The 23291-nt window shown below is 39.9% G+C and overlaps 2 protein-coding genes and 2 pseudogenes across 3 annotated transcripts; all 4 read left to right on the top strand.

The window, feature by feature from the left end:
• The first annotated feature begins 6394 nt into the window (after nucleotides 1-6394).
• On the top strand, nucleotides 6395-8334 carry LOC104745803 (putative serine/threonine-protein kinase PBL3). The gene is made up of 6 exons (XM_010467155.3): nucleotides 6395-6767; nucleotides 6975-7197; nucleotides 7294-7362; nucleotides 7434-7505; nucleotides 7630-7787; nucleotides 7887-8334. The coding sequence occupies exons 3-6, from the start codon at nucleotides 7337-7339 to the stop codon at nucleotides 8093-8095; spliced, it is 465 nt and encodes a 154-aa protein (XP_010465457.1). The 5' UTR covers nucleotides 6395-6767; nucleotides 6975-7197; nucleotides 7294-7336; the 3' UTR covers nucleotides 8096-8334.
• A 3817-nt stretch (nucleotides 8335-12151) lies between these two features.
• Nucleotides 12152-14965, top strand: LOC104745801 (putative pentatricopeptide repeat-containing protein At3g15130 pseudogene; annotated as a pseudogene). The gene has a single exon (XR_015581470.1). The product of XR_015581470.1 is annotated as a putative pentatricopeptide repeat-containing protein At3g15130 pseudogene (transcript).
• An 88-nt stretch (nucleotides 14966-15053) lies between these two features.
• LOC104745800 (F-box/kelch-repeat protein At1g24800 pseudogene) lies at nucleotides 15054-16495 on the top strand (annotated as a pseudogene).
• Nucleotides 16496-19717: 3222 nt separating this feature from the next.
• Nucleotides 19718-23218, top strand: LOC147926329 (uncharacterized). The gene has a single exon (XM_087487017.1). It carries the CDS (start codon nucleotides 19718-19720, stop codon nucleotides 23216-23218), a length of 3501 nt encoding a protein of 1166 aa, XP_087343143.1.
• The last annotated feature ends 73 nt before the right edge of the window (nucleotides 23219-23291 follow it).

Below are 23291 nucleotides of genomic sequence, written 5' to 3'. Positions count from 1 at the left end.
GGTTTCTTGCAATATCTTCTTTGCATATCTCTCTTGCTTAAGGACAATACCTCCTCCAAACTGATGTACTTCAATCCCAAGATAGAAAGTCAACTTGCCTAAGTCACTCATTTCAAATTTTGCTACCATCTCTTCTTTGAACGCAAGAATTAACTTCAGAGACAAACCAGCGATAAGCAGATCGTCGACGTACACAGCCACGACGAGATAATGCTCTACTTCTCTCTTTGGATACAGCGATGGCTCCTTAAGGCATTTATGAAACTTCAATTCTGTAAGGATTTTATTAAGCTTGTTATTCCAAGCTCTAGGTGCCTGTTTTAACCCATAAAGAGCTTTATGGAGCTTGTAGACCTTGGTTTCACTTCCTAAGCTTATAAATCCTTCTGGCTGAGTGACATAGACTTCCTCTTTCAATTCCCCATGGAGAAATGCGGTTTTTACATCCAGATGATGTATTTCCCAACCCCTCGAAGCTGCTAGAGCAATAATGAACCTGATCGTTTCAATACGTGCCAAAGGGGCAAAGACTTCATCATAATCAATACCATGCCTTTGAACATATCCCTTTGCCACCAAACGCGCTTTGTACTTGTTGACACTTCCATCCGAGTTGCGTTTTATCTTGAATACCCATTTTAATCCAATAGGCTTGACTCCAACAGGAAGATCCATCAAACTCCATGTCTTATTCTTTTCTATAGAAGAAAGTTCATTTTCACACGCTTCTATCCAGACTTTTAGCTCGCTTGCTTCACTAAAGCTCCATGGTTCCTCATTCATTGACAATAGAAGACGTTCACTTTCAAGTTCTGCAATGTGAAGATAATCGTTTAAATAGGCTGGCTTCACACTTGCTCGCGTTGATCTCCTTAGTTGTGGTTGTAGTTCCTGCTCTGTTTCACCCAAGCTATTATCTTCATCTTCTCCACTTTCTGCATCAAGATTTTCTTCATCCACTTCATTTTCTTCATCAATCACGACATTCTCACTCATATCTCGAGTTTCAGAATTATTTTCTTCTGTTGCTCCGATTTCTCTGATGCCATTATTACCAAACTCTCCCAAATGAATAACAAACATCCCGGTATTTCTATTTGTCTAACATTGAACCTGGTTCCATCTCCAGCTTTTTCTTTCGTCAAAAACTACATCTCGACTGACGATTATTTTTCTGCCTGTAGGATCGTATAATCGATACGCCTTTGAGCCAGGCTCTGTTCCCAGATGTACTAGAGCTCTCGACCTGTCATCAAGCTTTCTTCTCCCAACAGCCTATGTTCTTGTGTATCCGACATAGCCAAACACTCTCAGATGATCGAGATTTGGTTTCTTTTCTTTAAACATCTCATAAGGCGTGGATTTTGACAATGGTCTTATTGATTTCCTGTTGATCAAATATGTAGCGTGTCTCACAGCCTCTCCCCATAGGTAGTTTGGTACCTCCATGTGCTTCAAAATACTCCTGGTCATTTCTAACAGAGTTATTTACGCCTTTCAACGACTCCGTTTTGTTGAGGAGAGTATGGTGCCGTTAAATGTCTCTTGATTCCATGCTTATCACAATAGGCTTGAAACTCATGAGACACAAATTCTCCACCTCTGTCCGTTCGAAATGTTTTTATCACAGTCCTTGTCTCTTGTTCAACAAGTGTCTTAAAGACTTTGAATTTCTCAAACGCTTCACTCTTCTCTTTCAACAAAATAGTCCACATGTACCTTGAGTAGTCGTCGATGATCACAAAAACATACCTCTTTTGAGCGGCCGTTGCAGGGGTGATAGGTCCGCAAAGATCGCCATGAATAAGCTCGAGACGTTGAGTGGCTCGGTAAATGGTTGCTTGAGGAAAACTTTTCCTTGTCTGTTTCCTAGCAAGACATGATGCACAAATTTCCTTGTCCACTGTGATTTTTGGTATACCTCTCACTAGATCATTGTTGATCATCATCTTCATAGTGTCCAAGTTAACATGACCCAAACGAGCATGCCACTTTGCAGATTCTGTCTCAATTGCCAGCTGCATCAAGCACTTAGCCTCATAAACATCCAAAATAACCTTATACAAACGGTTTCTCGATCTTGTTGTCTTCACCAGAGGCTGTCCTAGATGATCATACAACATCAATACATCGTCTTTCATTTTTACCTCACATCCTGCTTCTGTAGCTTGTCCAAGGCTGATTATGTTGCTCTTTAATTCTGGTATGTAATACACATCGTGTAAGATCTTTTTCACACCATCCTTGAACACAAAACGAATAGAACCTTTTCCTTTGATGTTTGTGCGTGAATCATCCCCCAATCTTACCACTCCTGTCACACTTTCATCAAGATCTTTAAAGAAAACTCAATTTCCACTCATGTGATTGCTCGCACCGTTATCTAGATACCACACATTTTTGGTGTCTAGACTTACTTCAAAGCCTTTAGGTTTTACCTTTTGCTCATTCAAATATACAACCTCATGCATCATCAACTTGTCAGCTTCATGTGTATCCTCTTCCTCTTTCTTAATTACTTCTTGAAGCTTAAGCAGTCTATCAGGACAGTTTGTCGCATAGTGGCCCTGCTTATCACACCGGTAACATGTTATCATTGCCTCTTTCTCTTTATCGCGTTCCTGTTTGTACGATCCGCCTTGGTTGTAGCCGTAGCGTCCACGGCCTCTTCCTCGCCAATAAAACTGTCCTCCTCTTCCTCTGTTATGCCCATAGAACTCTTGTCGAGAATTAGTGTTAGCATACATAAGCTTCCCATGATCTTCTTGCTGTTCTTCCTCTTCTTCATTGATTCGTTCTTCGTATGCCTTTAATCTTCCAACGATATCTTCGAAGGTTGTTGTGTTTAGGTTGAGGACTTGTTCAAGAGATGCAACAATGTGGATGAGCTTCTTATGCGGCAGAGTTTTAAGAAATTTCTTCACCAATTTTGATTCATCGATTGTTTCTCCAAGAGCTGCAGATTTTGAAGAAATTTCGGAGAGTCTACCAGCAAAAACATCAATCGTATCTCCTTCCTTCATCTTAAGTTTGTCAAACTCAGTCATAAGAGTTTGCAATCTAGCTTCCTTCACTCTTTCAGCACCAACATGTCTTGCTTGTATTGCATCCCAAACACCTTTTGAAGTATCATGCTCTCCAACTTGCAGTATTAATGCTTCCGGTATGGATTGGAATAACAGAGCAATCGCCATATTATTTTTCTCGTCATATTTGTTCCCCGGATCTATAGTTTCCCACACCTTGTTGACCTTGAGAGCTATCTTCATTCGCATAGACCACACTGTATAATTAGCAGAGTTTAGCATAGGACACTTAACAGAGGAGGATCCAGCATCCTTGGTTTTGATCGTCTCGTCTTTCTCGTCGTCGCTCATCTCCTTCTTAACAATTTTGGTCTTCACAGATTATTGTCTCCAACGATGGTGATCGAACACAAAGGAGCTCTGATACCAATTCTAGAATTACACAATATCAAACTCAAAGATCAATAAGAACAACTCTTCTTATTATTAAGGAAAATATCACAAAACCTTAATCTCTCAAATCTCATAAGTTGTGCTACACATTAGCACCTCCTTATATATAAACTTTATTTCCAAAACACCTTTTGGAAACTATCTTTAGATGACTCCTAAAGAAAGTAAAACTTACAAAATGATATTTATATTTAGATTCTCCTAAATATACTCAACTTGATTCACAAGCTACTTCAAGCTTATAACAACAGCTTCATATCCTCATTATATAACGAGAACATTACAAATGAGTTCTATAAAAAATACTCTTTGACATTGAAACCTAACAATTTCCAAACCAATAGTTCTCAACACATTTTACCTTTGAAATTCTAAAAGGCTTATGTTGATGTTGTTGCAATTCATGCTCAAACCGATTATTCCACTTTTGCTGACTTACGTTTTGGACGCTCTTCTCAACAAGTTGTTGGCCGGTTCTTGCTCTATTGGGATGCACAAAATATTTTTAAAAATGGCAAATTCATGGGCATAGTCCTCCTTTTACTCGATGAGAAGGTAACATATTATAGTTCCCTCTAATTTGTTTTTGAGTAGTTATTTTTATCAATAACTAGGATTTAACTTGCGGTACACAGCGGGACAATATTTTTAATTTTAAAAATTTAAAATTTATATTGTATTTATTTGTTATTCTATTATTGTTTTATTAATTTTAAAAAAATATAAAATTTTACAGGTATTTAATATAAGTATTCAAAGTATAGGGTTTTTGTAGTGTTTTCAAGGTTTTAACTCGTGTGGTATATGTATAGTCTAGTAATACATTTATCTCCTGGTAAACATCTAAAAGTGTTTAAAAAAAACAATTCCACTTAACTCACTATATGAGATTAATGCCAACCCGTCTCACCAAAAAATCAAAATAAGTTTTTGCGTAAAAAAATTAATCAAAATAAGTTTTTTTTATTAAGTTTAATTATGTTAATTGTTTTACCAAATTAGCATATTTCTATAGTTTATGATAATTAATAAAATTTTAATTTTTTTGGTAATTTCTCAAAAAATAAAAAATAAACAAATTATATATATGGGGGTTTTCAACATATTTAATGTGATATTTTATAATTAGATTTTTGGTTTAGGAAATTTATTAATTTTAATATAATTATATATATTGTAAACTTTTGTTATGGAAAATCTGTTATATATCATTTAAATTTGAGAGATTTTAGCAAAAATAGTTTTGAAAATTTAATGGATTAAAACTTTAATGGGTAGAGTTGTTTTTGGAAAAATTAGAATATATAGATGTTGTTAAAATTTTATGGCAATAAATGTAACAATGTTGGTCAATTTAAGAAAGTTTAGTATTTGAGTTTCACTGCAATGTTATTTATGGAATTGTTTTAGGGGTTAATATTGTAAAAAAAATTAAATAAGTAAAAATTAAAGAGCATAAATCAAAATATACTTCAAAAATGTTAATATAGATAAAAGCAAAATATATCGCAATCAATCTCTTTCTAAATTTGTTATTGCTTTTATATAGTTTTGTTAAGCCTCTGTGTAGCTTTTCAAGCCAATAATTTTGCATGGGATATTTGTCATGCCTTCTTTGTTGATATACAATTGTATAGACTTATTATTGCTCAATAGTCTTAACCAAATTGGTTAAACCAATGATTACAATCTGTTCGCGTAGAGCTCGCTGTTCATGATGGTCAAGATGGTGCAACATTTGTCGTCTTTGACTCTGAGATGACAAAGATGACCAACAAAGCAGTGGCTACTTCATCTTCGAGGTTGTAAGTAGTGGTGGAATTAAAAACAAACACTTCTAACTTATATTTTCAATGATTTTTACAAATTCATGCACTAACCCATTACAAATTCATGCACTAACACATGGTGGAGTTGAAGACGAAATACCAAACTATATTCACGAAATTGTTGGGAAACAATTCTTATTCCAGATAAAAGTGACTCTAAGGTGACATTTTGGTCCAAATGTACTATGCTATGACAGTAAACAAAAATAACAAACAATAATTCTTTTAATTCTTTTTTTTTAAGAATAAAAACATTAGGAAGAAAATCAAAGACTTAAATTTCATTAATGTGAAAATTCAAAATTGTATATGTGAAGTAGAAAAAGGGCTTCCAACGATTAAAATAAAAATTAAAAAACATAAAAGAAACTGTCAAAAATATAGATCACTTCCTATATAAATAAATTAATAAAAAATAAAATTAGCAAGCACTTTATCGCTTGGCTTATGCATGTTATGCTCAATTGTGAAACATGTTAACACAAAATCAATAAACTATGAGTTATATAAATAAAAACAAAAAACTGGATGAAACCACAATATAATTAGATAGAAATGATCCTAACCAAAAAAAAAAAAGTTGTTAAAAAAAACAAATAGATCATGGACAAGATTATTAGTAACCCAAACAAATAAATTGATTTCAAAAATCTTTAAAAATATGACTATAAAACAAAATGAGGAAAAATAAATAAATACACGTAGACAAACAGAAAAAACTAAACAAAAGATTTACCTTATTTATAACAGCGGTCACACTTTAACTTAATAATAATAAAAATAAAATATTCACATATGATAACGACAATGTTATGCACATAAATGAATAAACAAAAATATAAGATTAAAATAAAATAAAAAACAACAAAATATAGCCAAACTAATAAAAAACTGTACAAAAAATCAACAACATATATAATATAACAATAAATAGAAAATTATAACAAAAATAATAAGGGAAATTACCTAGAATATTACATAAAAGTAGGTTTATTACTAGACTAACACGTTGAGATTTCTGTCTTACTAGAATAACACATAAAAGTTTGCAAATTACTTCTATATCTGAGTTGTGTGTTTTATTACGATTTATGCCATTTATAATTAAATTTGTTTTGAAAAAAAATTTGAGATCTTATGCTCTTGCTCTTGTTTCCCTGTTTTTGTTTCTTTTTGAATCGATGTTTGTTTGATTTTTTGTCAAATCCTCCTTTACTCTGATAAATTCCCTTAGGATGCAAGAAAAGAAGCTTCACTTCTCCACCAAATAAAGTTTCAATTTTTTTTCTTTTAGGATTTCCTCTCTCTCTTTTCTTTGGGAGATTTCAATCAGAGGAGAGATTTCAACCTTAAAGGTTTCAATTTTTTTTTTCAGTCTTTCACTTTCTTCGCCGACGTTTCTCTTTTGACCGGAGGAGTGTGACTATATCTTCTCTTCTGTTCTGTTCTTGATTTACAGGTTTTTACCTTCTTTCTTTCTTGTGCACACTTTTCGTTTCTATCTCAGTTCGTAACAGTTCAAGATTTATCGATTAAGATTTCTGAAAGTATTGGTTTTTAAAATAGTGATTTAGACAAGTTTGAATCTTTGTTATGATTACGTATTGGGTTTGATCAGTCTTTGTTTCGTTTGATGAATTAAAACCCTTAATTGCAATTTTCACAGGAAGCAAAAAGCTAAAAAATATGGACTTTGATGATGAACCCAAGCCAAAGGAGGTTGCTAAAACCCGTAGATTCGCACCTGGCCGTGCCAGGAAGACTAAACCGAAACCTAAACCGGAACCCCCTGCAGCTAAACCGGAGCAGCCGGCGTCGTCACAAACTGAGTCTGTGAGCAAGAATGAGCAGCCGGCGTCGTCAAACCGTCTATTGATGCTAATACTGAGGTCTGTATTGGATTAGATTCTTCAAACGACAATTTGGTTTTGCTAATCGTTTATGGAGTTTTGATGAATTTGATTAGTGTTTCTTAAATGTGACAGCTTTATGTTCTACAATACCCTCTAAGACCGTCTTGGCGTCCATATGAAATGGATGAACGATGCCAAGAAGTGAGTCTTCTACTTGTGTGTATTAATTATTTTTTTTATTTTTTTTAATATCCTCTTGTATTTCCTCGAAGGGGCATTTATATCAATGAACTGTGCCGTGGAGGAAGCAACAAAAACTCTGAATCGAAAGAAACATCGAAAAGGTATAATATATCAGGGTCATCTAGTTAACATTTGTCATCTAATCATCAAAAAGAAAATTCATTGTCGCTTTACCAATGTCTGGTCTCATGTGTCATCTAGTCAACGTTTGCACCCTTTTTACAGAGACTTCAAAGCAGCAAATATCCTTCTTAATTCAGGATTCAACCCAAAACTCTCAGACTTTGGATTGGCAAAAGAAGGTCCAAAAGACAACCGTTCACATGTGACAACCCAAGTCATCGGTACAGAAGGTTACGCAGCTCCAGAATATCTAGCAACAGGTTTCTCTTTGTTTGATGGTTCATTTGTTCCAATTTCAACTAACAAAACATGAAATTTCTAAAACACATTGATTGGTCTGTGCTTTTGGTCTCTGTCAGGTCATCTAACAACGAAATGTGATGTCTACAGCTTTGGTGTCGTCTTGCTAGAGATTCTATCTGGACGTAGAGCAATAGACAAAACTAAAGCTCGAGAAGAAGAATATTTAGTGGAATGGGCGACACCTTACTTGCGAGACAAGCGAAAAGTGTTTAGGATAATGGACACAAGCTTGTGGGTCAATACCCTCAGAAAGCAGCGTTTATGATGTCTTTCTTGGCTTTACAATGTATTGGAGTGGTTAAAGTTAGACCATCAATGCCTGAGGTCTTGTCTCTTCTTGAGAAAGTTACAATTCCAAGACATCAAAAGAGTAGAAGCAGAGGTTTTGCTACTAACTCTTCTTCCAAACGGTTTCTCAGACACCCTAATTAAGGACTCAAAATCTCTTTGGCTTTTGGATCGTTTCTTTTGTGGAAATGGAATATAAAAACCTTTTTTTGGTTACGTCATTGATAATATAGAAGAATAAAAAAAGCTTGGTCATGATCTATAATTAAGATCTTAACCATACCTCATTCAGTTAGTGGCTATTAATTATACGCAGTCATCATGATCATTGTTATGTGTAATGTACGTATATAAGAACATGTACATAGTCTACACATATGTGGATTGTATATGTACTAGTAACTATTTGCATGGAGAGACGAAAAGAGAAGTCTAATCCAAACCAAAACTCCCCGATCAAATTAACCACCACTAATTAACATTAATCATATCTCTCGTAAATCCAAATTTAACAGAGCTATCAATTCGCCGTCAATACCCCACTTCTCCTAATAGTTTCATCATCACTAATTCCACTTTTATTCTCTTTCCATAATAGTTTCATCATCACTAATTCTCTGTTGCTATCACTTGAGTGTAGCCAGTTTCGCAAGTTTAGGTCCCTCATGATTGCTTAAGGTATCCTGTAATATCTACTTAGAAACTATAAGGAGTAGAAGATGGAGCCTTTGCAGAAGATAAAAGAGTTACAACAGAGAGAGATTTGTTTGGTTGTAATTAATAGAATTTTAGAGTGAATGTGAGATCTTATGTATAACTAGATCACTTAGGTAGAAAATTTCAGTATAACTTGAACTACTTGGTGCAACTGTACTAGAATTATTAAAATAAATTTCAATATGGATCATGTGAAAACGAATAAAAAATAGATTTTGGCGGCGGAATATTCATTTAAAATCATCACACTATGGTAAAATGAACCAAAGACAACATGATATTAGTAAAAAATTATTTGGTATACACATAATTATACATAGTTATCCAGTTGTACTCTCATATCCATAGTTGAACTTTTGCGTTTTTTTCGTATTTCCAGTTGGACTATAATATAAATTATTAATTAGCAGTTGGGCACAATTATCAGTATTAATTAGCATATACAAGGTTTTCATAACACAATGTTCATAAAAACTTGGGTTTCACCTCTTTTGCTTCATTTGAGGTGATCACTTACTAAGTCTTCATTATACTATAAAAAGTGTTTTATGTGAAAACGATAGTATATATTAGAAAGTGATAAATTCTTGTATTGTTGATTAAACATGGTTCTTTAATAGTTCAATATGTTTTAGAAATTCTTATAAACCTTAATTATCATTTTCATATTTTAAATATAAATGCAAATCTAAATATATATTTAGTTGTACCTAGTTGAACTGAGTATTATATATTTATGTTATCTGAATATTACCCTCTATAGTTAAAATGTAATTTTGTATGGTTATTGTTCATTACCTCTCGAAAATATGATAAATAAACAATTACGAATTACATAGGTTGTTCTAGTAACATCTCTTACTTTTTCTAGTAACATCTCTTACTTGTTCTATTTCCGGTGAACAACAACGACAATATTAGCTAGGGTTATAGAAGAAGATATGTTGAAGATGACTACAAAATTACAATAATATTGTTCATTAAAACGGATTTATGGACCTACACTAAGCAAAAGAACGTTATGTACGTACTCTAATCTCAAGAACATTATGTACGTATGCGTTCATATGTACGTACACGTTTATATGTACGTACACGTTTGATTTTAGGTTTAATGAACCCGAAATTACCAGAATATCCTCGTCTTCTACCTCTAACATACGACTGAAAACCCTAATTTTCCCTGCCTCACTTTATTTTTTCACGACTTATGTCTATTTTTTTGGTTTCACTTGTGGGTTTTTTACCCAACTATTATAGATTTTCATCTCAACATCTGATTTCTAAATTAAAAACCTATAAAAAGTGAGTTATAGAGATTTTCGAACAGATATCTAGCTCTTCCATGGATGAACCCAGAGGAAAGATTAACGAAACAGAGTAGGAAAAAGACGTTTGCTCCGGCCGACAAACAGAATATGATTGATGAATCTGCTACAAACGTTATTACATGAACACCATAGATCGGAAGAACAACAAACGTGTTTAGATCTACCTCCAATAAGTCTATCGCAACGCTAGACTGTCTTTGACAGCTCAAACAAATTCGTGTTATTCTGGTAAGACTTTACAGCTGTCAAAAATGCTTACTAAATCTACCACGGACAAGAAACCTACCATCACACTCCGAAAACTATTTCAAAAAAACAAACAAGTATACCAAAAATATCTGAAACGAGAGAAGGCTGTCGAATAAATCTATCGCAACAGGCCATTAGTGTACCATAAATATCTTTTGGGTCATATTGATTGTTGAAGGTGTACATCAGATATTTTTGGTACACTTAGTTTTTGATACACATATACGTCCACCGATAAGTGTACCAACACTACAACTAAGTGTACTATCTACGTCGACGGCAAAGTGTACCAGCACTACAACTAAGTGTACCAAAAATATCTGACGTACACCTTTAATCAGTCCACGTGTATAAATCTACCATCAAAGGATCGGTAGACTTAGTCCCAACTTCCAATGTTTTTTTTTTTTTCTAATGGCATTAGCCGTAATTACGTTTTTTCCCAACACTAATTTCAGGAATAGTATAGATACAATAGATTAGTTTAGTAATAACAAATAATTGTATGTTCCAGCTTTTATGCAATATTCTAGTAACTCACCTAAATAATAATAACAAATGATCTCCGCTTTACGCAGGGATATTCTCTCCAGTAATATTGAATAGCACCGAAATAAAAAAATGGATAACACAAACTTTGTAACATTAGCATTAATACGAGTTTGATTGTTTCAATTAATTGAACAATAGTATCGAATAGCAACGTCAGTTACAATAGTACAAAACGACACATGTACATTCTTTAAATTATTTTCAAAAGAGTTGTTGCTTTTGATGTGTCTCCATACGCCCATAAAACCTAATCTGAACCAATCAAGACTCTAGAGAAGCTGCACTTTTTTTTTTTTTTTTTTGCTCAACTTCATCTATTCATTATCCAAATGATTACATCCAAATTCAAGGCACATATATTTACCTCTTTAGAATTTGACCAAATGCAATGGATCGATCTAGTAACATCCTGAAACACTAGGCGGATCCAACGCTACCTGACCGAGAATCCATTGCATTTTTAAACCACAATGAGATAAATAACACTCCACAACTCGGAGTGAAATCATCTCTTTAACCACACCTAAATTAACCATATGATACGAAAACAAACTACTAACCCAGAGAGGATCCAAAATCTATACTGAAGATCAAAATAAATCCAATCTATTTGAACCACATGATATGCGTGTAGAGCATGTTCCAATAGCTTCGACACCAAGAGGCGCAACATCAGAAAGACTTTGTTTCTCCGGCTTTCGTTGTTCTGATCTTAAGCCAAAAGCGGACAAACCGTCCGAATGACCCAACCCAGAAACGCAATGAAGCTGTAATTGACTTAGACCCATCAATATTAATTTCTAATTGGCTCAATTTTGAAAGTTTAGGTATGAAATTAGAAATTTATATAAGTATATGTATAAATTGGCATTGTATGATTTTACATGTAGAAATTGACACTTTTAAAAGTACAGTAGGAAATGGCCCCTTTCCCCACCCCGACTCCGAGCTAGACATATGTGATTAATAGACAATACACTCGCACTTTCAATCATGCCGAGAGAAGAATACAATCCAAGCATCAACGGAGAATTACTACACAAGCTCAAAACTAATGGAAGTTACCAGTTAGAGTATAAACAAATATACGGAATCAAGTAGTTTTTTTTTTCAGAAAAGGGGACTCACTTGACAAGTCTACAATGGATAGAAATGGGGGAAGAAATGACCCAGGCGACATCAGTCCGGGAAATATCTTCAGGAAGGACTTCTCCAACCTGAAATAAGAAGCAAGAAAAATTTTTCCCCTTGATAGACAAATCACTTATGATATCAGAATCAACAAAATAGCAAGAATATTTCAGCTCCCAATTCTAGGCAATGAGCTTAAGCAACAAAGGGAAAAACTGCAGATACAATATCTTGTATTAGATGGTAAAGATGTTATATCTGTTCTACCTTAGTGTGATAGAAGATTTTGACAACCCCATAGTTTGACAACCCCATAACTGAACTACGTTTATTTAATTAGCTTCACCGTTTCTTTGATTATAATTAGAACGACAACCCCATAGTTTCACACAGAGATTGACAGCTCTAAGAAGATTTTTTCCCATATCTCTTGTTTTTAAGATAATTTATATACACTTCGTTTTGTTTTTTATAAAGGATTAATAGAACTGTGCTGGTTCATCGAAATGTCAAAATAGTACTGTTCATTTTCTCATCTGCTTCAGTATAGCTCATGTGAGTTTTGTATAAACTACAAACTCGAGTAAATTGCTCATTGATGTGCTTGGGTTTGTAAATATACCACAAACTCAAGTTTGAGATTGGTGTTTCATTTAGACCAAGAACTGATGAATCCACAAAACCTTGTTAGTATTTTGCGAGTTTGCACAAGGAAGGGGCTTTCTAATCAAGGGAGTCAAGTTCATTGTTTCCTTCTCAAGTCCGGATCGGGTTCTAATTTGATTATGAGCAACTATCTTATCGATATGTACTGTAAATGCAGAGAACCGTCGATTGCTTATAAGGTGTTCGACAGTATGCCTGAGAGAAACGTTGTTTCGTGGACGGCTCTAATGAGCGGACATGTACTTAGTGGTGACTTCAAGGGAACCTTATCTCTTCTCTCGGAAATGGGGCGTCAGGGTATTTACCCAAACGAGTTCACTTTCTCGACGAATCTTAAAGTCTGTGGTTTGCTTAACGCACTTGACAAGGGTTTACAGATCCATGGGTTTTGCTTGAAGATTGGTTTTGAAATGATGGTTGAGGTGGGGAATTCTTTACTTGACATGTATTCAAAATGTGGAAGAGTCGACGAAGCTGAGAAAGTGTTTTGGTTGATGGGAGATAGGAGTCTTATAAGTTGGAACGCGATGATAGCTGGACATGTACATGCAGGGTATGGTAGTAAAGCTTTGGCTACGTTTGGGATGATGCAAGAGCCAAATATAAAGGTAAGTCCAGACGAGTTCACTTTGACTAGCTTGTTAAAGGCTTGCAGTAGCATCGGTATGATTGATGCAGGGAAACAGTTACATGGTTTTCTAGTTAGGAGTGGGTTTCATTGTCCGAGTTCTGTTACCATCACGGGTTCTCTTGTTGATTTGTATGTCAAGTGTGGAAATGTATATAGTGCTCGGAAAGCTTTTGATCAGATTAAGGAAAAGACTATGATCTCATGGAGTTCATTGATTCTTGGATATGCTCAAGAGGGTGACTTTGTGGAGGCGATGGGTTTGTTTAAGCAACTACAGGAGCTTAACTCTCGGATCGACAGTTTTGTTCTTTCTAGCATCGTTGGAGTCTTTGCTGATTTTGCACTCTTGCAGCAAGGGAAGCAAATGCAAGCACTTGCTGTTAAACTTCCATCTGGGTTAAGAACATCTGTTTCGAATTCAGTGGTGGACATGTATCTCAAGTGTGGATTAGTTGATGAGGCTGAGAAATACTTCGCCCAAATGCAGTTGAGAGATGTCATCTCCTGGACTGTAATGATCACTGGCTACGGGAAGCACGGGCTTGGCCAAAAAGCTGTTGATACTTTTAACGAAATGTTGAGACATAGCATTGAACCTGATGAGGTATGTTATTTAGCTGTGCTTTCAGCTTGTAGCCATTCTGGTATGATCAGAGAAGGTGAAGAACTTTTTTCGAAGTTACTAGAGACACAGGGACTCAAACCTAGGGTAGAACACTATGCATGTGTAGTTGATTTATTAGGACGAGCTGGTCGTTTGAAGGAAGCTAAACATCTGATTGACACAATGCCTATTAAACCAAATGTCGGAATATGGCAAACACTTCTTAGCCGCTGTCAAGTACATGGGGACATGGAATTAGGGAAAGAAGTGGGAAAGATTCTTTTGTGGATGGATGGTAAAAATCCTGCAAATTACGTGATGATGTCCAACCTTTATGGACAAGCCGGTTACTGGAACGAACAAGGGAACACACGAGAGCTTGGCAGTATAAAGGGGTTGAAGAAAGAAGCTGGTATGAGCTGGGTCGAGATTGAGAGAGAGGTACATTTCTTCCGTAGTGGAGATGATTCACATCCTCTGACACATGTGATCCAAGAAACTTTGAAAGAAGTTGAAAGAAGACTAAGAGAAGAATTGGGATATGTTTACGGCCTGAAACATGAGCTGCATGATATAGACGATGAGTCGAAGGAGGAGAACCTTAGAGCTCACAGCGAAAAGCTAGCGATTGGTCTGGCATTGGCATCAGGCGGGTTAAACCAGAAAGGAAAGACGATAAGAGTGTTCAAGAACTTGAGGGTATGCGTAGATTGTCATGAGTTCATCAAGGCGTTGTCTAAAATCACGAAAATAGCCTTTGTTGTGAGAGATGCTGTTCGGTTTCACAGTTTTGAAGATGGTTGGTGTTCTTGTGGAGATTACTGGTGACCCTCAAGCTTGATTATTTCTGCTAAGCATACGGGTGGGTTTCATAGTAAAAGCTGATGATACTGTATGTCGTTAATTTCTTTTCTCCATTTTTAGAAATAATGTAACTGCCGGTTTGTCAATAGATTTTTTTTCCAATTTTTGGTTTTCTGTATATAAGATATGTAGTAGAGAGAAAGCCCTAGTTATATATTTTGCGAGACGGCGTGTGTCTGAAGTTGGAAGAATGAGTAAGAGGATATGCGATCTTCCACCGGAAGTGGTAGGGGACAAGATACTCGCCAAGGTTCCTATAACATCTTTGGCAGCAGTGCGATCCACTTGCAAATTATGGAACAGTTTATCCAAAGATTGGATTGTGGGTAAAGCAGCAGCATCAAGGCAACAGTTTTTGGGGTTCATGACGATGGATTCCAAGGTTTGTTCAGTCGGATTCCATCTCCACCGCAAGGAAGAAGAAGACTCGGTTGATCTATCTATAAAGCAGGTAGCTTTACTTGATCAAGTCGAGGTATCTACAGTTTTTCACTGCGACGGCTTATTGTTATGCGTCCTCAAGGACAACTCGAGGCTCCTGGCGTGGAACCCTTATTTGGGGCAAACAAGGTGGATAGAACCCTGTACAAGTTTCCACAGACTAGACAGGTATGCTCTGGGATACGACATCAACCGTAACCACCACAAAATCTTGAGGTTTGTGGATAATTGCATCCATTCAATACACTATTTCGGGTTCGAGATCTATGACTTTGGGTCTAACTCATGGAGGGTTATAGACGTCAGACCCGACTGGGAGGTAGAATTCTATCAACGTGGCGTGTCTCTGAAGGGAAATACTTATTTTTTTGCTCATGAGAAGATAGGGCTTGACTTTTTTGATCCCGTACTAATAGAATCCAGCGGTGAAATGGAGGAGGAAGAAATTGAAGATTCCTTACTCTGTTTTGATTTTACAACAGAGAGATTTGGACCGCGTCTGCCTGTTCCGATACACTCTTATATTGAAGATACTGTGACCCTCTCATGTGTTAGAGAAGAACAGCTCGCCCTGCTATTTCAGCGGGGTGGAGACTCAATTGAAATATTGGAGATTTGGGTTACCACTAAGATTGATCCTAGTACTGTGTCTTGGAGCAAGTTTTTTGAAGTGGATATGAGACCACTACTAACTGGTTTTGATGCTGTTCGGTTTGACCATAATTCTGGGAGCTTCTTCATTGACGAGGAAGAGAAAGTCGCCGTGGTTTTCGAAGTAGACGGATTTCTACCCACCGAGACTCCCCGGTACCACACTGCTTTTATCATTGGAGACGACGGTTTCTTTAAATCTGTGAGTCTCGGAGAAGCTCCCAATGTCTATGTTGGCGAACCTGGCCCGCAAATATTTATTCCCCCCCTTGTGTGCTCTTCTTCTTATATCCCAAGCTTAGTGCAAATCAACCACCAACCGCGCAAAAGGAAAGTAAGAGATGAGCAAATCTAATTGCTAGTCAATCATCATCTTCATTAGGTTTCTATCTATCAGCTAATAACTAATGAGGATTTCGGCTTTTTCATGTTTCTTGTCACTTAATTCAGTTTTTTCTAGTCAGTTGTTCACTTTGTTATTGATTTCGACTTTTCATGTTTCTAAGCGCCTTTTTTTAGAAAGAAAATTGATATTGTCACTTTCAGTTGCCAAACAAACAACTGAGAATTGCTCCATCCGCAAGCAACGCATGGACTTATTAAGACAGGATCATGTGAGGCTTGGCTTCAACCATTCCAAACTATTTACTTTTGATTGGACATATCCATCATCTGAAACCGATTACACTCATACGATTTCAAAGAAAAATGATTGTGTAAGTTTCAGATTTATTGATCACTGCGGGAGTGTGAACACCCTACTTTCCCCCAAGCCAAATATATTTCTCGTAATCTCGTTGGCTTACAACTTACGTCATCTGGCAAATGACTGATCATAGTTTTACTTGATTTTTTCATGTTGTGTTTTAGATTGGTTTTGTTCTTTGGTCAGAATCATACTGATTTCTGGTGAACTTACGTTTTGCGATCATAACCTGTAGATATATTGGTCTTTGTAGGATCTAATCAAGCATGTATCTGCACCATGTTGATGATTTCGAGTTTTTTCTTCCCTTTTAACTTGTCTCAAGATTTCTCATAATGATGCATATCATGTCAAAGTCACAGCTAGAAGGAGCAAAGTCCACTCTAAAAGACTTCAAGTTTAAGTTCAACAACAGGAATTAAGGCTCATTGTTGGACATGGGCTGCGCCCAATATGCCACTCGGCCCAACAAGACAAGATAATTGCGATTTCGGCCCGACAAAATTGGATGAAAGTCATTAATAAAATCGTAAAGGGCAATCTCGGGAATTCATGATGGAAACCCTAGAAAACCCTCGGTCTACAGTCCGTTATATAAAGCAACAGTACTCGCTGGAGAAGATCGATCAGACTCACGTACAATACCCCGAGAGCAAAACTTTGTGTCTAATCATAGTTATTGTTTCCTGTATAATTCTCGTTAGCTTCCGAGCTCGTCGTGACTCACTTGTCAGTTCTCCTGTGAACTGACGAGCACGATCTTGACTCGTTCTAGTGACGACCTCGAATTCTTATCGTTAATAAAAGAACAAACTTCTCTTTCCCCAAAAATCGATATTTATTTAGTGTTGTGCAGTCCTCAGTACAAACAATTGGCGCCCACCGTGGGGCAAGAGCAGAACACTTCTTTTTGACGAATCAATACCGACGGTCCTCACTTCCTCGAAGTTTCAAGATCCATGACGAACCCTAGCGACGATCTCAACGAAGCAACGGAGCAGCCGACGCAGCAGCCGACAGAGCAGCGATGGGGGCGAACGAGAACGCGAACTGTCCTGCCTCAACCCTCTTCGGCGATCTCAACCGAAGGCCCCTCGCTGAGCACGATTCCTCCGCCAGCGCCCGACGCGCCCCTCGAGCCCCTCGCAGCCACAAACGTTGGACCCGGACCTGTCACCAACCAGCTGGTAACTAACGTCGCAGCTCTCCTCAGCGCCGCACTCACCAATGCTGCCGCTCCCCCCAGCGCCGCTCTCACCAACACTGCCGCTCGCTCCAATGCCGCTCTCCCCAATGCTTTGCCCGTCCAAAGGAGCGGCCTCGACGACCTGATGCAAGTAATACTCGATCGACTCGATGGTCAGGAAACGCGAACAAACGAGCGGCTCGAAGCAATTGTGGCAGCGCAGAAAGCGTCGCAAAATCAAATTAGCAGGCTCCAGCAACGAAGGAGCGAACGCCGGAGTGAGAACGACCCTGGCGATCAGCACGCAAATCCACCACCCCCTGCGACGTTGTCCGTAGAAGAACGCTACGAAAGCCATAGACGCCCACCAGCGTCGATCATCGTAGGCTCCATGGAAAAACGCCCCAGAGAAGTCCCATCCGAGAACCAAAACCGAACGCAGAGACGAAGCGGAAGCCCGCCGACCCCAACTTTGCCGAGCCGACAAACCGACGCGGATCTCAAGGACGAAACCATACGACGCCTTGAGATGATGGTCCAAGACCTCTCCTCGAGAGTTCACCGGGCAATGAGCTCGGCCCCCAATCTCGACCGAGTACTCGAAGAGGTCCAGCGCTCGCCGTTCACTGCAAGGATCTCTCGCGTTCGTGTTTGTTACGTAAACAAGTTCAAGTTCACTCTGTACAATGGATTGGATGACCCAAAGCCGTTTCTGACTTCTATGAGTTTTGCTATAAGCCGAGCTCACTTCAGTGAAGAGGAATACAAAGCTGGCTGCTGTCAACTCTTTGTCGAGAACCTAGCTCACGAAGCTTTGGGATGGTTCGCTCGGCTTCCGCCAAACTCAATCGGAAGCTATCACGAGCTAACGACCGCTTTCCTACAACACCACTCCACATTTATGATTCGAGGTGCCGCGAATGCCGATCTGTGGAACATGTTCCAGCAAACCAACGAGTCGCTCCGGGATTTTATGGGAAGGTTCAAAAGAATAGTTTCAAAGCTCTCGATCGCTGACGACACAGCGATATCAGCTCTCCGCAACGCTCTCGCTCACGGTTCCCGATTTAGGGAAGACATCATAGTCCATGAGCCCCTGTCTCTTGACGACGCGCTGCACCGCGCCAACAAATACATCGAGCTGGTTGAGGAAAGCGCATCGAGAGCGAACCGACCGTTGCCAGAACCGCCGGCCTCTAAGTCGGCCAAAGGAAAAGAGAAGGTACAGGACGAGCATCACGAGCCTCGTCAACACCTCGACAAGGAGTACGCTGACAAGGTGGAAAAGGCAAAGAAAGCCCAAGCGTTCGCTGTTAGCAATCAGGACCCCCAAGCATCGTCATCAAAACCCTGGAATAACAAATGGGTCCGAGACCCATCGGGTAAAGGTGGAAAAAAGTATTGCGACTACCATAAACGAGCAGGGCATACCACTGAAGAATGCCGCACGCTCCAGCAAATACTGCTCAATAAGTTTAAGGAAGGCCACATTGACGTCGAACACGAGCGACGACTAATAACGGTCCACAGGGATAACCAATTTTTTAACCCTGAGAACGAGAACCCAAGTAGGCAATACAATACAGCTCCCGCCCCACAGCACGGCACCGAAAACCTGCCACCTCCCCCAGCACCAACCCTTAAGAGGAACCCCGAGCCGGCCGACGAACCAAATACTCCGGCCCCGCGCCGAAGGATTAATATGATTATGGGTGGGATCTTACTTCAACAAAAGGGAGTACAGCACACTCTTTTTCGGATGCTTGCACACCACCCACGGACCCAACAAATAGGAATTACCTTGTGAAGCAACGTAAATTTAGTGAGTTTTGGGAGGTTAGCCTTAACACATCCAAATCTTCCGAAGTCAATGTGGTTAGCAGCCGGCCTAACGACTTGTCGAGACTCGGTTCGTTCCATCAAAGCTTACAGGCGGGGTCTAGAGGTCAAGCGGGACTGGATGGCTCAAAGCACGCAGCCCATCACAAACTCCGAGCCGATCATATTCACAGAAGACGATGCATCAGGCCTAGCAGGGCCGCACAACGACCCATTGGTGGTCGAGATGGCAATTGGTGAAAGCATCGTCACCAAAATCTTAATTGATACTGGCAGCTCGGTAAACGTCATTTTCAAGGACGTGTTGATTCAGATGGAGGTCGACCTGCGCACAGCCGACAATGAAGTCCAACCTCTCACAGGCTTCGATGGCGATACAGTTATGACGGTCGGCACGATAATGCTTCCAGTCTACGTAGGCAGAATAATGCACTGCATCAATTTTGCCATTGTCGATAAACCAATCGTATACAACGTCATCTTGGGGACTCCATGGCTGCATAAGATGAAAGCCGTAGCGTCAACGTACCATCAGTGTGTAAAGTTTCCTACCTCAAGAGGTATATTCACGCTGCAAGGAGACCCATTGATCGCCAGAACTTGCTTCATCGTCGAGCGGCAGCAGCGTAGTGCTCGCACCTTCGCAATCTCAGACCCCGCCGAGCAGTTAGATGGTCGAGTCCGTCCGAACACCGAGCTAATCATCCAAGTGAATATTGACCCTTCCGACGCGACTCGCTGCGTAGGGATCGGTGCCGACATCCCAAAGACTATCAAGGACGAACTCGTCAAGTTTCTGTGCCAGAACGTCACCACCTTCGCGTGGAATATGAGCAGCATGACTGGGATTGACCCCAGTATAACTTGCCACAAGCTCAATGTAGACCCAACGTTCAAACCGGTCAAACAAAAGCGTCGTAAACTCGGGCTGGAGTGCACCGCTGCCGTAAACGAGGAGGTCACAAAGTTGCTCGCTGCTGGATCCATCAGGGAGGTCAAGTACCCGGACTGGTTAAGCAACCCCGTAGTCGTGAAGAAAAAGAACGGCAAATGGCGGGTGTGCGTTGATTTTACCGATCTTAACAAGTCGTGCCCAAAAGACAGCTTTCCTCTCCCAAGAATCGACCAGCTGGTCGAGGCAACTGCGGGAAATGAACTTCTATCGTTCATGGATGCTTATTCAGGATATAATCAGATAATGATGCACAAAAACGATCAAGAGAAGACAGCCTTTATCACCGATCAAGGCACTTACTGTTACAAGGTCATGCCGTTTGGCTTGAAAAATGCTGGTGCGACCTACCAGCGCCTCGTTAACCGTATGTTCGCTGAGCAGCTCGGCCAAACAATGGAAGTATATATCGATGATATGCTGGTAAAATCGATCCATGCTGTCGATCACGTTTCACATCTCGCTAAGTGTTTCGAAGTTCTCAACCGATATAACATGAAGCTGAATCCAGCTAAGTGCTCGTTCGGCGTAACTTCTGGAGAATTCTTAGGCTACCTCGTCACCAAGAGGGGTATCGAAGCTAACCCAAAACAGATTTCGGCGCTTACAAAACTTCCGTCTCCAAGAAATACTCGAGAAGTTCAACGACTTACCGGGCGAATTGCCGCCCTCAATCGATTCATTTCACGCTCTACCGACAAGTGTCTACCGTTTTACCAGCTGCTTCGCAGGAACAAAAAGTTTGAGTGGGATGAGAAGTGTGAGTCTGCCTTCCAGGAGCTCAAAAACTATCTCGCTACTCCTCCAGTCTTAGCTAAGCCCGACCAAGGAGAAACGCTCTATCTGTACATCGCCGTCTCCAGCTCGGCGGTCAGTGGGGTACTCATTAAAGAGGACAGGGGAGAACAGCATCCCATTTTCTATGTCAGCAAAAGTCTCGATGGAGCAGAGCTCCGCTATCCAACCTTGGAAAAGCTCGCCTACGCCGTAGTTATCTCGGCTAGGAAGCTACGTCCATATTTTCAGTCCCACACAGTGGAAGTCTTGACTAACCTGCCCCTGCGAACCATTTTGCACAGTCCAAGTCAATCAGGTCGTTTGGCCAAATGGGCAGTGGAATTAAGCGAATATGATATTGAATACAAGAATCGCACCTGTGCGAAATCTCAAGTACTCGCTGATTTTTTGGTCGAGCTCTCTCCCGAACTAGAGTCAGGCGCTCCTCGCGAGGAGAAGTGGTCGTTGCACGTCGATGGTGCTTCCTCTCGACACGGTTTTGGGATCGGCATACACCTTGTTTTACCAACAGGTGAGGTGCTCGAACAATCATTCCGGCTTGCCTTTGCTGCCTCAAACAACGAGGCCGAGTACGAAGCCCTGATCGCAGGAATGAGGTTGGCAAGCGGAATCGGGGTCAAGAAATTACAAGTCTTTCGCGACTCGCAGCTGGTGACCCACCAGTTCAGCGGTGATTACGAATGCAGGAACGACCGAATGGACGCTTACCTTAAAGTTGTCCAAAACCTATCCGGTTCATTCGAGTCGTTTGAGTTGACGAAAATTCCTCGCAGCGACAATGCTCCGGCCGACGCCCTGTCCGTGTTAGCGTCTACATCTGATCCCGACCTCCGTCGAGTGATCCCAGTCGAGAGTATCGATCAACCGAGCATCAATCTTCCCGCGAACATCGATCCCACTGCTCCAGACTTTAAAAAGAAAAAGGTTATGGAGGATGAGAATGTCAACGTTCCAGCCTCAAAGAAACAAAGAACAAATGACGGCACTCCCGTACTAACACTGATTGTCTCTGAACCATCGGCCGGTGCACCATCAACTTCCGGTGAATGCTCAGCCGAACAGGAATCTGCCGAACAAGGATCCACCGAGCTCATGTCTAACGACCAAGTATCTGAAGGACATGAGTCCGCTGAACAAGGATCCACCGAGCAAATATCTGCCGAACACAATTCCGTAGGACAAGCATCTACCGAGCACGAGTCCGGCAATAAAGGACAAACTAGTGCCGAACCGAAAGAGCGACCGTACGACTGGCAAAAAGAAATTCGTGGTTACATCGCCGATGGAATTGCTCCATCAGACAAATGGGAAGCCCGACGCCTCCCAGCTCGTTGTGCGCATTACACACTTTACCGCGGCGAAGTCTTCCGTTGGAGCATGTCTGGAACCCTTTTGGCTTGCGTCGGTCCCGCCGAAGTTGAAAACGTAATGAGAGAGGTGCACGAAGGCGCCGGTGGCAATCATTCAGGAGGTCGTGCACTCGCAATGCGCATACGCAACAATGGTCATTATTGGCCTACCATGAACGACGATTGCAAGAAATTTGTCGCGAAGTGCGAACAATGTCAACGCCACGCTCCTATTATTCACGCGCCAACCGAGCTTCTGAGGACAACAACACCGCCTTACCCCTTCATGAGGTGGGCAATGGATATCGTTGGACCACTCCCCTTGTCTCGTCAAAAGAAATACATCCTCATCATGACAGATTACTTCACCAAGTGGGTCGAAGCTGAAGCCTTCGCAAAAATCGGAACTCCGCAAGTCGAAAACTTTGTGTGAAAAACATCATCTGCCGGCACGGACTCCCGTATGAAATTGTCACTGACAACGGCACGCAGTTTACCTCAATCCA

This window comes from Camelina sativa, chromosome 15 (genome assembly GCF_030686135.1).
Source record: "Camelina sativa cultivar CO46 ecotype springtype chromosome 15, ASM3068613v1".
NCBI lineage: Eukaryota > Viridiplantae > Streptophyta > Magnoliopsida > Brassicales > Brassicaceae > Camelina > Camelina sativa.
The sequence above is the reverse complement of the archived record's forward strand: the minus strand, read 5'-3'. Positions and strand labels throughout refer to the sequence as shown.

Coding starts and splice junctions, on each gene's coding strand:
- LOC147926329 (XM_087487017.1), top strand. CDS start 19,718: ATGTGGTTAGCAGCCGGCCTAACGACTTGTCGAGACTCGGTTCGTTCC.
- LOC104745803 (XM_010467155.3), top strand. CDS start 7,337: ATGAAATGGATGAACGATGCCAAGAA. Junction 7,363..7,433: donor TGGATGAACGATGCCAAGAA/GTGAGTCTTCTA, acceptor ATTTCCTCGAAG/GGGCATTTATATCAATGAAC. Junction 7,788..7,886: donor TCCAGAATATCTAGCAACAG/GTTTCTCTTTGT, acceptor GGTCTCTGTCAG/GTCATCTAACAACGAAATGT.